At 40.9% G+C, this 17565-nt stretch overlaps 1 protein-coding gene across 1 annotated transcript in view; it reads left to right on the forward strand.

The window, feature by feature from the left end:
- Window positions 1-17565, forward strand: part of LOC109838745 (trigger factor-like) — a 33002-nt gene that overhangs the window by 10416 nt on the left and 5021 nt on the right. The window contains exon 2 of the mRNA XM_020407167.1: window positions 13825-14021. Coding sequence (XP_020262756.1) covers window positions 13825-14021 — 197 coding nt within the window. The remainder of the gene's footprint in view (window positions 1-13824; window positions 14022-17565) is intronic.

A 17565-nucleotide genomic window follows, 5' to 3' on the forward strand; every position in this document is an offset into this window, starting at 1 on the left:
ATTTAGCAAAAGCATTATATACTATAATGGAAAATATCCAAGTTAATAGAGATGAAGCTTGTTATGATAACTTTTGACAATACCAAAAGGATTTCTTCCTTATGGTGCTTTTTTAACAAAATCTTTGATAAATTTCATGTCGATCTTGAGTCTGAAAATTTTATCGTTCGTTCCATTGAGTTCTTTGACTCTAATACCCTAACTAGGATGAAGTTAACTAATTTTGAAATTCACCAAGATGAACCTCAACCTTAACCAGAACAACACCCCTAACATATACCACAAGCTACTGATGAAGCTGGACCCTCTTCTAGTCACATTCTACCACCAACGCATGAATCTTATTTTTTTCTCCGACGCACTATACAATACATTGTCCGCTAGAATACTTGATTTGGAATTGGGACAAAAAGCTTTGTATGATCAAAATGTGCTTATGCTGAAAAGTCAAGAAGTATTAACCAACAAATTTGATATTCTGAAAATGAAGTTTGACACAATGAATATGAAGATTGATACCTTGGACATGAAGCTCGGTGCCTACTTCAAAGGAAATCAACCTCCTCCATAACCTTCATGTTAGAGGAACATGCATGCATCATGTAGTGTTTGGTTTTAGTTTCATATTTATGTTAAAAACTATGTGTTAACTTGGTTTGTTTAAGTTTATGTGTTAAAAACTATGTGTTAGTTATTTGATTTAAGACTTATGTAATATGTGTCATTTGTTGCTATTATGTTCATGTTGCTTAAGACTTTGTATGAATTCATGCTTCTTTTAATCATGCTTACTAGGTTTGTTTTTCATATTTTTTGTTCATGAGATACTTCTATTACAAACATATTGTGAAGATGGAAATTGTTGAAATGTTGATATTTATGGCAAGTCTTTGCCTACCCATATGGATGGGTGAAGTGATGGACTATGTTCATAATTTGGAAGATCTTTTTGAAGTATTAGCTTATGAAGAGGAAATTATGACATGCTCAGGATAGATGTGTATTTCTTCTGTTAATAAAAAAGGGGGAGAACGATATTAGAATTATGTTATATAAACTCAAAAATATGAATTGTAAACTCTAATATGCTTTTATGCAGGAGGAGTAAGTATATTTTTTATTAATGTCTATTTCTTTTAAAAATATACTTACATATGCATAAATTGTTTGTCATTATCAAAAGAGGGAGAATGTTGGATATCATGTCCCCACGATATACTTTTGATGATAACAATTTATTCATAATGTCAATCACTATGTGTATGTACTAACATTTCAATGTTATACTTTTGATGATAACAATTTATTCATAATGTCAATCACTATGTGTATGTACTAACATTTCAATGTAGTTATCAACATGAACAAGTCAATCACTATGTGTATGTACTAACATTTCAATGTAGTTATCAACATGAACAAGTACAAGATGAGTTCAATGCATCAAGAAGTAAAGAAGATGAAGAGCTTATATATCAATGTAATTTTTTACATTTTCTTTACTTAGAAATATTATACAAGCCTTGATCACTCACATAGACACACACATAGAGATTAGAACATATTAACACAAGCTTAATGTGTTGGTTAATAATAGAAATCACCTATGTTAACTATTTGAGTATTTAGTTAATCATTAATTCTAACATATTTCATACATAACATTTGCACCCCTTAGTAGCCAACTAATTAGATTTGTAGTCGACTACTTAAGTCTAACATCAAAATATAAGTTTCTGTAAAATTACAGAATAGTCGACTACTAAGCAATATAGTCGACTACTAAGCTTTGAATTTTGATTTATAGAACTTTTGTTTTACAGAGTAGTCAATTACAACTGATTATAGTCGACTACTGAGCTTTGAATTTTAATTTCCAGAACTTCTGTTTTACAAAGTAGTCGACTACAGCAAATTATAATCGACTACTCAGCTTCAATTTTTGAATTCCAGACTTTCTATTTTATAGAGTAGTCGATTAATGATCACTATAGTCGACTACTAAGACAATTTTCTGACAAATTTGAATTCAAATTAAAAACAGTTTATAGCCGTTTTGTGTACGTTTTGAGGGTTTGAAAACCTGTCTTTTCAAGGCTATAAATAGGTTATATGTTCAGAATTTTGGGTCACGAATTCCTATACATAAGATTCAAGTTTTGTGCATGTTTCAAAAGAAAATTTTTTAGAATTTCACTAAGTGTTGAGAAAAATAATTTTCTGATTTTACCTGTGATCCTCATTCAATATACAATCAAGATAGTCAATTTTACTTGATTTAAAATATTCCTAGTCACTGCTACACATCACAATACTATCAAGGCTTATAGGAATCAAGTTGTATCAAGACAAGTGTTCTCTCACTACACATCACAATACTATCAAGGCTTATAGGAATCAAGTTGTATCAAGACAAGTGTTCTCTCAGGTGTGAGAGGTGTAATCTCTTGGTGAAGAGATAGGAATCAAGTTGTATCAAGACAAGTGTTCTCTCAGGTGTGAGAGGTGTAATCTCTTGGTGAAGAGATTAGATGCAATTTATAAGAACTTGCAAATTGGTCAGGTTTGATATATTGATTTGTAAGTTTTTCAAAATCATAGTGGAACTCTCAAGCGGGATTTACTTGGGGACTGGATGTACACCTGAAAGGAAGAACCAGTATAAAATTCTATGTTTTTGATTGTTATTTTCTGTGATTGTGCTATTTATTTACAAATTATAATCTTCTTTGCATTAATTTTTAATAGAATAGTATTCACCCCCTTCCCTCTAGTGTTTTAGTGTGATTGGATCAGATCCTACATTTGGTATCAGAGAAAGGTTGAAGAAATGACATTTAATTCCGACTCAAACTCAAAATTCAAGGAAGGACACTCTACAAATCGTCCACCAATGTTCGATGGACTAAACTACAACTATTGGAAGTGTTGGATTGTGACGCCCCTGGGTTCACACAAGGCTGCAGTCCAAGGTGAAACCAAAAATGTCAAACCTGCCATGCACCACACCGTGCAATAACATGTTTCACCATCACAATTAACATCTATCTAGTAGAGTCAACAACAGGTGTAGGTAAAAAAGCAAGTAAAAAATAATACAAGAAATACTGAAGAAATGATAATGATCACATAAATATCTCATCATCCAACATACAGAAAAACATAGTCAAGGTCTGAGTAGATGAACTGAAATACTCAACAAGTCTCAAGTACAAATATCTGAGTAAAGGAAATAAGGCATACAGCCTTTACAACATCTAGAGAATAGTCCTCAAATGTCAAACAAATCTACAGTGGAGCTCCAAAATAAAACAAAGCTAAAATAGACAGCTGAACACTAAAGTGTGAGGTATGTCGAGCGAAATAATCCAAACAAGGAAACCCTCATGTATATACCTTATATCTCAAATTGTAGATCCCTAAACACTAAACCCGATGTTCTAGTACAGGAAACAATAATAAAGGAAATACAACTAATCTCAAAGCATAAGCACAGTGCCATGTCATAGCTTACATGAGCATCATGTTATTACTTACATGTATGCCATGTTATAATCTACATAAGTGTCATGTCATAAACTCCTGTGAGAAAGTCATATACAGTGTTAAGAAAGTATGTCCGATACAGAAACTAGATACTGTGGTTTCCAAACATATGGAATAAGTGGCAAATGTCCAACACGAGGACAAAAAATGGATTATAGTCCAACACGAGGACTTCTATGAATTATAGTTCAACACGAGGACTGTGTAACTGTGAAAAGTATATGCGGACTGATATACATATTCTATACTCACACGCGTCTCGGTGTACATGTCTAAACTTGTGTCAAAAGTCAATCCACATGTACAGATAAATCATTAACATGGTAAACTAGGGTCAGGTTATCGAGGCGACCCCGAAAAAGCAACTCAAACAGATCAAAAATCTGTAAAACACCTCATCAGTTGACTGATGTGTCGACTGATAACGTCAGTCGACTCATATGTCGATTGATAAGGTTCAGACAGCACAGCCTCAGCTTACCAGTCGATTGATTAGTCGACTGAGAAGCTGAGTAAACAAAATCAGCCCGTCGGTCGACTGATCAGTCGACTGATGACTGAAAATTTGCCCGTCAGTCGACTAATCAGTCGACCGACAGACTGCAGAAATTTTGCACAGGTTGCTATTTACACAAAATTTGATCTAAACTCATCCCCATCAATCCCAAGCATGAAAATACTGATATTAACATGTATGAACTAAACTAAAACAGAAATCCCATATTTGAATACATAAACAAAACCCTAAACATGTGTATTTATGTTTTAAAACATTTCTAAAACAAAACTCATGTTAAATCTCATGTTAAAACAAAACTCATGTTAAATCTCTTATACACACATTTCAGATCTAGATCTCCTTAGTAAAACATTGTTGGTTCTTTTATAAACTGAGATGCTCAAAACCCCACCTCATATACCATAAAGGTTCATTCTTTGTACTAAAAATGCGTTTTTGGCTAAATCAAAACTCATTAAACACAATAAATTCGTGTAAAACAAAAGGGGCAGAGTTGGGCGAGATGTTACTCGCCTCTGGGTGATGAACAACTCCTGGATCTGAGAGAGAGAGGATCCTCTTGCTGCAATATGAAGATTTCGACAAAAAATCCCCCAAGTTCTTCCCCAAATCACCAAGAATAAGGCTAGGGTTTGTGATAGAGGAGAGGGGGCTAGGGTTCTCTCAGATCTGAAGGTGAGAGGGGTGAATTCGGGTGAAAAAGAAAATATATGAACAGCTAAACCTGACCCAAACTCGAACCAAAATAAAACAGACCTGAAACCTATAAAAACTGGAAATCAGCTTATCAGTCGACTGATGTGTCGACCGATACAGTCAGTCGACTGATGTGTCGACTGATCCGGAAAAATTCAGTTTTTGTGCATGTTTTGCTAATTTGCAAAACCAACGCACAAAACTCTACCCCTAAACTCTCATATCATCTCAAATAACTTATTATCATGTATATCAATGACCTCAAGCTATTTATCATAAAAGAATTATTTATTTACTAATAATTCACATATATTCATATAAAAATTACAGGGTTCTACATTCTCCCCCCTAGAAGAATTTCGTCCTCGAAATTCGGAAACCATACGCATCTCGAAACATAAACTTCCAGATAAACATATAGAGACATTTATACTTAACGATCTAAAATGGTAATATTCCCGCTCAAATCCTAATCTAGTGGAACTAGTACATCGGGTGAAAAATCCAAACAAGAAACCCCCCATATATATGCCATGTGTTCTGAAAGATTAAGAATTAACCGCGAATATTCCCATTCTAGTGTTAAATGTAAATATAATCAAAGATATGAACATCATGCAAGATACACATCATAAAAATTTTTAATTTACCTGTTCAAACAGGTGTGGGTAGTCGCGACGCAAATCCTCTTCACGCTCCTAAGAAATCTCCTCAATGCCTCCTCGGTTCCACTGAACTTTTACCAAGGGAATTACTTTGTTTCTAAGTCTCTTGTCCTCTCTGGCAAGAATACGAACCGGAATCTCGACAGTAGTCAAATCCTCCTGAAGCTCAATCTCTGGTGTATCCAATACTCGCTGCTGCTCCTCATCATGCAAGTGTTTCTTGAGCATAGAAACATGAAACACATTGTGTATACTAGACATCGATGCTGGAAGATCTAGTCTGTATGACACAACTCCAACACGCTCCAGAATCTGAAATGGTCCAATGTATCTGGCGCAAGCTTCCCCCGTCGTCCGAATCGCTGTACGCCTTTCATAGGCGACACCTTCAGCATAACTGAGTCTCCCACCTGAAACTCCAAGGGTCTTCGTCTCTTATCGGCATAGCTCTTCTACCGGCTCTGAGCGGCTAAAATCCGCTCCCTGATCAATGCTACCTTCTCGGTAGTCTGCCTCACTAGCTCTGGCCCAAGCATCAATCTGTCCTCTGGCTCCGCCCAATATATCGGCGATCTACAGGGCCTCCCGTATAATGCCTCATATGGAGCCATACCGATCGTCGCTTGATAACTATTGTTATAAGCGAACTCAACCAGTGGAATATGATCCTCCCAACTGCCCTGAAAATCAACGACACAAGCTCGCAACATGTCTTCCAACACCTGATTTACTCTCTCTGTCTGACCATCAGTCTGAGGGTGGAAGACACCGCTGAATGATTGACTGCTGCCAAAAGAGTCCTGAAAACTCCTCCAAAAGTGTGAAGTGAACACCGAACCTCGATCCGATACAATCGTGTCTGGAACTCCATGAAGTCGAACTATCTCCCGGATAAATATCCTCGCATATGCCTCGGCAGTATAAGTAGTTCTCACTGGAATGAAATGTGCCGACTTCGTCAACCGGTCCACAATTACCCAAACTGAATCATTCCCCTTCTTCGACTTCGGCAATCCCACAATAAAATCCATGGAAATGTCTGCCCATTTCCACTCTGGAATGGGTAGAAGCTGAAGTGTCCCTGCCAGTCTCTGATGCTCTACCTTCACCTGCTGACAGGTAAAACATCTAGCCACATAATCTGCAATCTCTCTACGCATACCGCTCCACCAGAAATGTCTCTTCAAGTCCTTGTACATCTTTGTGGTTCCTGGATGCACTGTGTACCGAGTACGGTGTGCCTCATCAAATAACTCTCTCTTCAGCTCTGCACTGGCTGGCATAACTAATCTATCCTTCATCCGTAGACCTCCATCAGCTCCAATGGTCCAATCAGTCTTAGGCTCTTTGGAGATCTCCTCCTTTCGGATTTGAATCCAAGAGTCTCCCAACTGAGCTCTGACAACTCTGTCACTCCAAGATGGCTGCACTGTCACAGCTCCCAAAAATGCACTGGTTCCTCCAATCTCGGGTCTAAAATTAAACTGGCTAAGAGTGATAATGTCCCGATGTAGTGAACACCTCAAAGTCGAAATCCGAGATCGACGCTTCCTTCTTAATGCATCTGCCACGACGTTCGCCTTCCCCGGATGATGCTGGATCGCGAACTCGTAGTCCTTAATAAACTCAACCCACCTCCGCTATCTCTGATTGAGTTCCTTCTGGGAAAAGAGGTACTTCAGACTCTGGTGGTCTGTGAATAACTCAAACTGCACTCCATATAAGTAGTGCCTCCATGACTTCAGTGCAAATACCACCGCTGCTAACTCCAAGTCATGAGTAGGATAGTTCTGCTCATGCACCCTCAACTGCCGTGAGATATAGGGTACTACCCTCTGAGTCTGCATCAATACGCCTCCTAAGCCTACCAATGATGCATCTGTATACACAACAAATGTCCTGTCGCTGCTCGGAATAGTCAAGACCGACGCGGTAGTCAACTTAGCCTTCAAAATGTCAAAGGCCTTCTGGCACTCCATGCTCCATATGAACTGTACACCCTTCTTCGTAAGGTGTGTAATCGGCACCGAAATCTTCGAGAAGTCCTGGATGAACTTCCTATAATATCCAGCTAAACACAAAAAGCTGCGAATCTCTGTCACCGTCTTCGGTGGCTCCCAATCAAGAACTGCCGTGACCTTGGCCGGGTCCACTGCTATGCCCTCTCTACTGATGACGTGGCCAAGAAATCTGACTTCTGAAAGCCAAAACTCACACTTGCTGAACTTAGCATACAACTGATGCTCCTGCAAAGTCCTCAATGCTATCCGTAGATGCTCCTCGTGATCCACCTCCGATCTTGAGTAAATGAGAATATCATCGATGAAAACGATCACAAACTGATCCAAGAAGGGACGGAAAACCCGGTTCATCAAGTTCATGAATACCGCGGGTGCATTGGTCAACCCAAATGGCATGACCAAGAACTCGAAAGATCCATATCTAGAAAGAATGGCGGTCTTGGGAATATCCATCTCCCGAACCCACAACTGATGATAGCCAGAACGAAGATCAATCTTCGAGAAACACTGCGCACCCTGCAACTGGTCAAACAAGTCATCAATCCTAGGTAGTGGGTACCTATTCCGGATAGTGACCTTGTTCAGCTCTCTATAATCTATGCATAATCTCATACTACCGTCCTTCTTCTTCACGAAGAGGACCGGTGCGCCCCACGGAGAATGACTCCGGCGAATAAAACCCTGAGCTAATAACTCGTCCAATTGGGTCTGAAGCTCTCTCATCTCAGTTGGTGCCATACGATAGGGTGCGCGGGATATCGGGGCTGTGCCAGGCTGCAACTCAATACAAAACTCCACCTCTCTCACCGGAGGTAATCCAGGTATGTCCTGAAAGACATCCTGATACTCTGAGACAACTCTAGTCTCCAATAACTCAGCACCCTGATCCCGTCGCATCACCTCCTCGATGTATGCCAGAAATGACTCCGCAAGTCGGTTGCCCTGAGAGGCGGCTACAATCATCTCGGACCCGTCGGATGCTCGCAACTTGACTGTCTTCGTAAAGCAGTCAATGCTAACATGGTAGGAAGACAACCAGTCCATACCAAGGATGACATCGAACTCGGACATATGCAACACAATCAAATCAACTATGAACTCTGACTCGTCCAAACTGACGGTACACCTCCTAGAAACGCTCTCCAGAAGCGATACCTCACCTAAAGGGGTGGAAACAGATAGAGGGGTGTCTAGAGGCTGAGCTACGAGCTGGAGTCTAGTCATAAATGCATGTGATATGAAGGAATGCGAAGCTACAGAATCGAAAAGAATACGAGCTGGAAAGGAATTCACAAAGAACGTACCCTCCACTACGGCTCCGCTAGCTCCATGATCATGGGGAACTACTGCATAAACCCTGCCTGTGACTGAAGACTGCTCTGCTACTAGAGACGGAGAATATGGGACAATCTGTCCCTTAGGAACCTCCTGAACTGCTCGAATCTGCCCCTCAGTCCTCTGAGCTGCTGGTGGTGCCTCGAGTCTATTCTGCTGGCCCTGACTTCTACCCTGCTGGCGCTGCTGCTGGTTCGGACCCTTGCCCTGCTGGGCTCCTGCTGGTGCGCTACGACACTCCGATGCCTTATGTCCGACCTTGTGACAGTTAAAACAAGATCCCTAGAACTTGCGCTGCTGATGCGCTCTCTGATCCTGCTGGGGTCCCTTCCTATAAGAGCCCTGATGCTGCTGCTGATGTCCAGAAAAAGATCTCTTGTTCTTGCCTTTGTCACCACTCTGCACTGCCTTAGTCTTCCCTTCTTTATCCTTTTGGAACATAGTGGCAGCCTCAGCTACCTCTCTAACTGAATAAAACCTCCTCGACACGAGGTACCGACGGAGATTAGGGCGAAGCCCTGCTAAGAACATCTGAGCCTGACTCTCTCCTGTCTGCCACATACCCGTGAAATGTATCAACTCCATGAACTTGCTCTCAAAGTCTGCAACTGTCATGTCCCCCTGAGTCAATCGGGACAACTCAAGCTCCTTCCCAGTCCGTGCTGCAGAGGAAATGTACTGCCCATCAAAGAAGTATACGAAGTCCTCCCATGTGAGGGTCATCCTCTGCTCTGGGGTAAACTGAAGTCGGTACCATCTCCCGGCATCCCCATGTGAGGGTCATCCTCTGCTCTGGGGTAAACTGAAGTCGGTACCATCTCCCGGCATCTCCCTTCAGACTATAGGATGCCAATCTCTGCTTCTGAACTGAATCTACACTCAGTATGTCAAGTATGTTGCTCACGTCCTCCTTCCACTTATGGGCTGTAAGGGGGTCTGGTGACCCCTGGAACTCTGGTGCCCTCATCTTCTGGTACCTCTCCACCATACGGAGCCAAGCCTCCTGCTCTGTGGCTCTATCTAGAACTGTTAGAGGAATGGCTGCGGATGTGATCCTTAGGGATCTCTCTCTGACAGGAACGTCGGGTATCCCCTGCTGCTGAGCTACCAGTGGTGGTGGTGTCTGAGGTGCTATATGAGTCGTTACCAACTCCTCAATGGCTGTCATCCGGGCAATAAGAGGAGCCATGATATCCACCAAATACTGAGGAGCCTGCTGCGGCTCGGGTGGAGCCTGCTGAGGCTCGGACTGAGCTGGCTACTGCTCTGAGGGAGTCTGCTGTGACTCTGCCTGGCTAGCTCTCCTGGTACGAGGCCTACAACGTCCTACCATTGCTCTGATCATAAGAAAATAAGAATTTATGAGTCAAAATAGACTTCTATAAATAGCGTATCACAATACAATTTTCACAACATATAGTATTCACACAAATACTTTGAATTTACACCAAATAGTTGTCATAAAAAAATTTTCTCAAATTTTGAGATATACACATATATCGTCCTCACTCATACTAGGAATTCCTTACGGACTCTATACATGAACCCTAAGAAACTCTATCCTAGCTCCACGACTCGACACAGGATGATCCTAAGGATACGGGAACTAGAGCTCTGATACCAGCTGTGACGCCCCTGGGTTCACACAAGGCTGCAGTCCAAGGTGAAACCAAGAATGTCAAACCTGCCATGCACCACACTGTGCAATAATATGTTTTACCATCATAATTAACATCTATTTAGTAGAGTCAACAACAGGTGTAGGTACAAAAGCAAGTAAAAGATAATACAAGAAATACTGATGAAATGATAATGATCACATAAATATCTCATCATCCAACATACAAAAAAACATAGTCAAGGTCTGAGTAGATGAACTGGAATACTCAACAAGTCTCAAGTACAAATATCTGAGTAAAGGAAATAAGGCATACAGCCTTTACAACATCTAGAGAATAGTCCTCAAATGTCAAACAAATCTACAGTGGAGCTCCAAAATAAAACATAGCTAAAATAGACAGCTGAACACTAAAGTGTGTCGCCATCACCCTGCGACTCTCCGGGCTCCTGGCTCGTTACCTGAAAGGGGGAGGGACAACGAGCGTCAAAGCGCTAGCGAGCAACATCACAACCAACCCCAAGGGAACAGGGCTCGTTTTGTAAGAAAATATAGATAATACATAATAGATCTAAAATCATTGATCTTACTAAAGAGGATTTTAGTATTTAGAAATTTACAACACGAACATAGGTACGTCGAGCGAAATAATCCAAACAAGGAAACCCTCATGTATATACCTTATATCTCAAGTTGTAAATCCCTAAACACTAAACCCGAGGTTCTAGTACATGAAACAATAATAAAAGAAATACAACTAATCTCAGAGCATAAGTACAGTGCCATGTCATAGCTTACATGAGCATCATGTTATTACTTACATGTATGCCATGTTATAATCTACATAAGTGTCATGTCATAAACTCCTGTGAGAAAGTCATATACAGTGTTAAGAAAGTATGTCCGATACAGAAACTAGATACTGTGGTTTCCAAACATATGGAATAAGTGGCAAATGTCCAACACGAGGACAAAAAATGGATTATAGTCCAACACGAGGACTTCTATGGATTATAGTCCAACACGAGGACTGTGTAACTGTGAAAAGTAAATGCGGACTGATATACATATTCTATACTCACACGCGTCTCGGTGTACATGTCTAAACATGTGTCAAAAGTCAATCCACATGTACAGATAAATCATTAACATGGTAAACTAGGGTCAGGTCATCGAGGCGACCCCAAAAAAGCAACTCAAACAGATCAAAAATCTGTAAAACACCTCATCAGTCGACTGATGTGTCGACTGATGACGTCAGTCGACTCATATGTCGACTGATAAGGTTCAGACAGCACAGCCTCAGCTTACCAGTTGACTGATCAGTCGACTGAGAAGCTGAGTAAACAAAATCAGCCCGTCAGTCAACTGATCAGTCGACTGATGACTGAAAATTTGCCCATCAGTCGACTAATCAGTCGACCGACAGACTGCAGAAATTCTGCACAGGTTGCTATTTCTGTACAGGTTGCTATTTACACAAAATTTGATCTAAACTCATCCCCATCAATCCCAAGCATGAAAATACTGATATTAACATGTATGAACTAAACTGAAACAAAAATCCCATATGTGAATACATAAACAAAACCCTAAACATGTGTATTTATGTTTTAAAACATTTCTAAAACAAAACTCATGTTAAATCTCATGTTAAAACAAAACTCATGTTAAATCTCTTATACACACATTTCAGATCTAGATCTCCTTAGTAAAACATTGTTGGTTCTTTTATAAACTGAGATGCTCAAAACCCCACCTTATATACCATAAAGGTTCATTCTTTGTACTAAAAATACGTTTTTGGCTAAATCAAAACTCATTAAACACAATAAATTCCTGTAAAACAAAAGGGGCAGAGTTGGGCGAGATGTTACTCGCCTCTGGGTGATGAACAACTCCTGGATCTGAGAGAGGATCCTCTTGCTGCAATGTGAAGATTTTGACGAAAAATCCCCCAAGTTCTTCCCTAAATCACCAAGAATAAGGCTAGGGTTTGTGATAGAGGAGAGGGGGCTAGGGTTCTCTCAGATCTGAAGGTGAGAGGGGTGAATTCGGGTGAAAAAGAAAATATATGAACAGCTAAACCCGACCCAAACCCGAACCAAAACAAAACAGACCCGAAACCTGTAAAAACTGGAAATCAGCTTATTAGTCGACTGATGTGTCGACCGATACAGTCAGTCGACTGATGTGTCGACTGATCTGGAAAAATTCAGTTTTTGTGCATGTTTTGCTAATTTGCAAAACCAACGCACAAAACTCTACACCCAAACTCTCATATCATCTCAAATAACTTATTATCATGTATATCAATGACCTCAAGCTATTTATCATAAAAGAATTATTTATTTACTAATAATTCACATATATTCATATAAAAATTACAGGGTTCTACATTCTCCCCCCTAGAAGAATTTCGTCCTCGAAATTCGGAAACCATACGCATCTCGAAACATAAACTTCCAGATAAACATATAGAGACATTTATACTTAACGATCTAAAATGGTAATATTCCCGCTCAAATCCTAATCTAGTGGAACTAGTACATCGGGTGAAAAATCCAAACAAGGAACCCCCCATATATATACCATGTGTTCTGAAAGATTAAGAATTAAGCGCGAATATTCCCAATCTAGTATTAAATGTAAATATAATCAAAGATATGAACATCATGCAAGATACACATCATAAAAATTTTTAATTTACCTGTTCAAACAGGTGTGGGTAGTCGCGACGCAAATCCTCTTCACGCTCCCAAGAAATCTCCTCAATGCCTCCTCGGTTCCACTGAACTTTCACCATGGAATTACCTTGTTTCTAAGTCTCTTGTCCTCTCTGGCGAGAATACGAACCGGAATCTCGACAGTAGTCAAATCCTCCTGAAGCTCAATCTCTGGGGTATCCAATACTCGCTGCTGCTCCTCATCATGCAAGTGTTTCTTGAGCATAGAAACATGAAACACATTGTGTATACTAGACATCGATGCTGGAAGATCTAGTCTGTATGACACAACTCCAACACGCTCCAGAATCTGAAATGGTCCAATGTATCTCGGCGCAAGCTTCCCCCGTCATCCGAATCGCTATACACCTTTTATAGGCGACACCTTCAGCATAACTAAGTCTCCCACCTGAAAGTCCAAGGGTCTTCGTCTCTTATCGGCATAGCTCTTCTACCGGCTCTGAGCGGCTAAAATCCGCTCCCTGATCAATGCTACCTTCTCGATAGTCTGCCTCACTAGCTCTGGCCCAAGCATCAAGCTGTCCTCTGGCTCCGCCCAACATATCGGCGATCTACAGGGCCTCCCGTACAATGCCTCATATGGAGCCATACCGATCGTCGCTTGATAACTATTGTTATAAGCGAACTCGACTAGTGGAATATGATCCTCCCAACTATAGGTCTCAACTATTCAAAGGGATGTTAGGACAATTCTTTCATATCAGCGTCAGTCTCTAGGGATTCTGGATCCCTCTTCTAGTTCTGAGTCTGATTCTGGTGAGGACCATGCTGATGGCTCAGGCTCTTCTGATGATGGTGATCATGATGGTGATGGAGATGGTGATGATGATGGTGATGATGATGGTGATCGAGATGGTGATGACGATGGTGATGGTAATGGTGATGACTGATTTGAGTTCCTTTATGTGATGTTCATATTTGTTTTGATGTTCTCTTCTGGGTTGTAAAACTTGATAACTCTGTTTTATTTGAGTATAATAACTCTATGATGCTTTGAGGAACAAACTACATTTATGTCTGTTTTATGTGACCTTTTATGTTTTGTATATTTATGCACATCTATGATGCTTAAATGATGATTTGTGATTGTTTATGCTAGTTTATCCTTTTTATGATCAATGCATGGTTAAAACAATAATCATGTTTTGTTTGTAGAAATTGAGTTACTTATATTGTTTATGCTATTTTGGATAATTGTTGTTTAGCTCCTATATATGTTCTATAGATGTCATTTATTCAATTTTGACAGGGGGAGCTTTTGGTATACATTTTTATTATCTGTGCTTATATGCAGGGGGAGCGTTGCTCCTAATTTGTTTCTTTTTTTTCCTTTTTGATGTTGTCAAAGGGGGAGAAAATACCACATATGGTTTACAAATTGATTCTTTTTATATATGGTTCATGTGATCATTCATGTATGATTTATTCATGTTTGGCTTATATGTGGGTTATCAGTTTAATGTTTGCCTTATATGTGGGTTATCAGTTTATATTTCATATTCATGTATAAATTGTTTGCCATCATCAAAAAATGGGAGATTGTTGACCCTATAGTTTTGATGATGTTTTGGCAAACAATTTATTACTAATAAGTTCTCTAGTGTTTTGTGTTTATGTTCTTTTTTTCAGGTATTTCAACACACGTCAATCAAGCGTTAAAGATTCAAGTTTATTTGTGTGGATTTACCTAGGTATATGTTTAGTTTACTTACATATATTGTATGATTATAACTAAGCTCAATATATGTACACTTAACACGATTTTTGACGTTTTCTATCATATAAATGATTTTTCATCAAATGTTGTTTCAATAATTTTTATCTCATGTTTACAGCTCTTTCATACTTTATTATATACATATAATATATGCACAATATATATATACATGTATTACAAGCTCTATGTCAATTTTTATGTTCATGAAAAACAGGTTTTCTGAACACTTTTAAAAAACTGGGAGTTTTCACAAACGAAAATTGATTTTCCAAAAATTCCTTTTTAAACATGTTTATTTTATCATTTAGAAACTTTCCCCAAAGTTTCACTATTTTTGGAGTTGATTTGATATTTTGAATACATTTTCAAAACAGCCCCTAAAACCTATCATATGCAGCATATCAGTTTTCGGTCGACCGGTGCGATCGACCGACAGTTGTTTTCTGAGCTCATACTTGCGGTCGACCGCACCGGTCGACCGAGAGAACTTCTGGTCGACCGAAAATTCCGTTGGTCGACCGCCAGCTTTATACCCTCATTCTTCTGAGTTTTTGAACTTAGCGGTCGACCGAACCGGTCGACCGACGAGCTGTCAGAACCTTTCTAACGGCTAGTTTTTCTAACCATTTTCAAACTGGGTTTTTGGTCTTTTACCTATTTTTTACTGTTGTTTTGGGGTGCTATATATATCCCATTGCTGCTCTTCCTCTCAATAACCAAGAAATCCAAGTTTGGTGTTTAAGAAAATATTGATTGTGCTTAAGAGCTGTTTAATAGTTGATTTCATCCGGAGTGGAGATCCCACTCTTAGTTTCATCCTTCCGGATTCTGGGGGTGGAGATCCCACCTCGAGTTTCCTTTCCAGCTGTAGATAGAATATAAAATTCTTCCTCTTCAGCACCGGGAGATAGAATATAAAATTCTTCCTCTCCCGTTTCTCAGTCTGTCTTTGCTCTTAGAAAAGACACAATTCTCAACTTCCAATCCGGGCACTTGGTGCACGGGGAATTTTATCTCGACTCCTAAATAGAGATAAGCCTACGCCTAACACGCGTTGCCGGTTAGTTGTAGGCATCAAAAATTGCCTATAGGTCTTCACAAACGGTTCAGTGTTAGAGAGCGACGATGAACGTCACCATCCGATCCACAGGAGTTCAATTGACGTCGACGAACGACTGAAGTGAATCAACGAGCTACATGAGCGGATAGGATTTCGGAACAACGAAGACCCGGACCGATCGGGAACCCGGCACTGTTCACAAATAAGACAACGCCCTTCGTGCATCGACGCCCTTCGTGTCCCGTTCACCCCACTGATAATTCAACCATGGGGGCTGACAGAGCTCTTCGTCAGAATTCCAACGCATCCGAAATCATTTAAATCCGAGTTGGGACGACGAATCAACGGCAAACACACCCGGAAGGACCTCGGACTAAACTGAGGCACCCGGGGGTGTCTCGGCAAGCTCGAAACACCCGAGGGGTGTCTTGGCAAAACCAAGACACCCCAGGGGTGTCTCGGCCTGCATTTAAATCCGAGTTGGGACGACGAATCAACGGCAAACACACCCGGAAGGACCTCGGACTAAACTGAGGCACCCGGGGGTGTCTCGGCAAGCTCGAAACACCCGAGGGGTGTCTTGGCAAAACCAAGACACCCCAGGGGTGTCTCGGCCTGCCGAGATACCCCTGGGGTGTCTAAAGCCCTGCTGCAGTGGAGAGTGGCCGTGCGCTTCAACAAGAAGAGGAGAGGTCTACATCAGCGCCTTCATCACCCGTTCCCTCTTGGCCTTAGTATTAGCCCTTGGCGTTAATACTAAGAAGAGCTAATATCTCGCTTAGCCGAGATAGACGCTTTAAAACTTCTAGATCTTACGCGGATCGACGAAGTTCTGCTTCTATATCCCTTCGCGGATAGACGAAGCTCTGCCCGATTTTCTCGGAGCGGATCGGATTGGCCGGTGGTCCACGGATATCAACGTCCCCGTCACAGGCCAAAGACCCACGCAAGCAAGAGATGACAAACAGATCTTGCGTTTGTTTGAAAAGAGTTGTATTTCTTTTGTTTTCATTGTGTACCGGTCTTATAAAAAGACTATCTTTTTATTTCATTGTAACGATCAAAGTTGTAATGAATGCAGCAATGAATACAGCAACTTTTTCCGCAAACAGACTGGCGACCACAGTGGGAGCCAACGGCATCGCAACCGACGCCGTCGTGACGCAACCAACACTCAAGATCCGGGTGAATGAAGAACACGAGCTCGATCAACAACAGTTCAAAGAAGGCCTCTCTTCCTCCTCCTCCAGATCCGCCTCTCCAAACGGGTACAGAAAGGTAACCTCTTTCATAAATGATTGCAGGTCCTTCGGTTCAAAAATCCAAAACCCCGTTGCCGCCTCTGCACTTGCACCACGCAACGTCCCCGTGTCGTCCAACGTGGTCGAGATCGCAGATCCGGACTCCTCCTCTGCACTTACACCACGTGACGTCCACGCGTCGTCCAACGTGGTCGAGATCGCAGATCCGGACTCCTCCTCTGCACTTGCACCACGTGACGTCCCCGCGTCATCCAAAATGGTCGAGATCGCAGATCCGGACTCCTCTTCCGCCGAGGAGATGACTTCTGAAGACGCTCCGGCATTATCAAAGAGAGCACGACAAAGACAGCGTCAACGTCTTGCTCGACAGCTGGCCGA

The sequence above is a fragment of the Asparagus officinalis genome, chromosome 4 (genome assembly GCF_001876935.1).
Source record: "Asparagus officinalis chromosome 4, Aspof.V1, whole genome shotgun sequence".
NCBI classification, from domain to species: Eukaryota; Viridiplantae; Streptophyta; class Magnoliopsida; order Asparagales; family Asparagaceae; genus Asparagus; species Asparagus officinalis.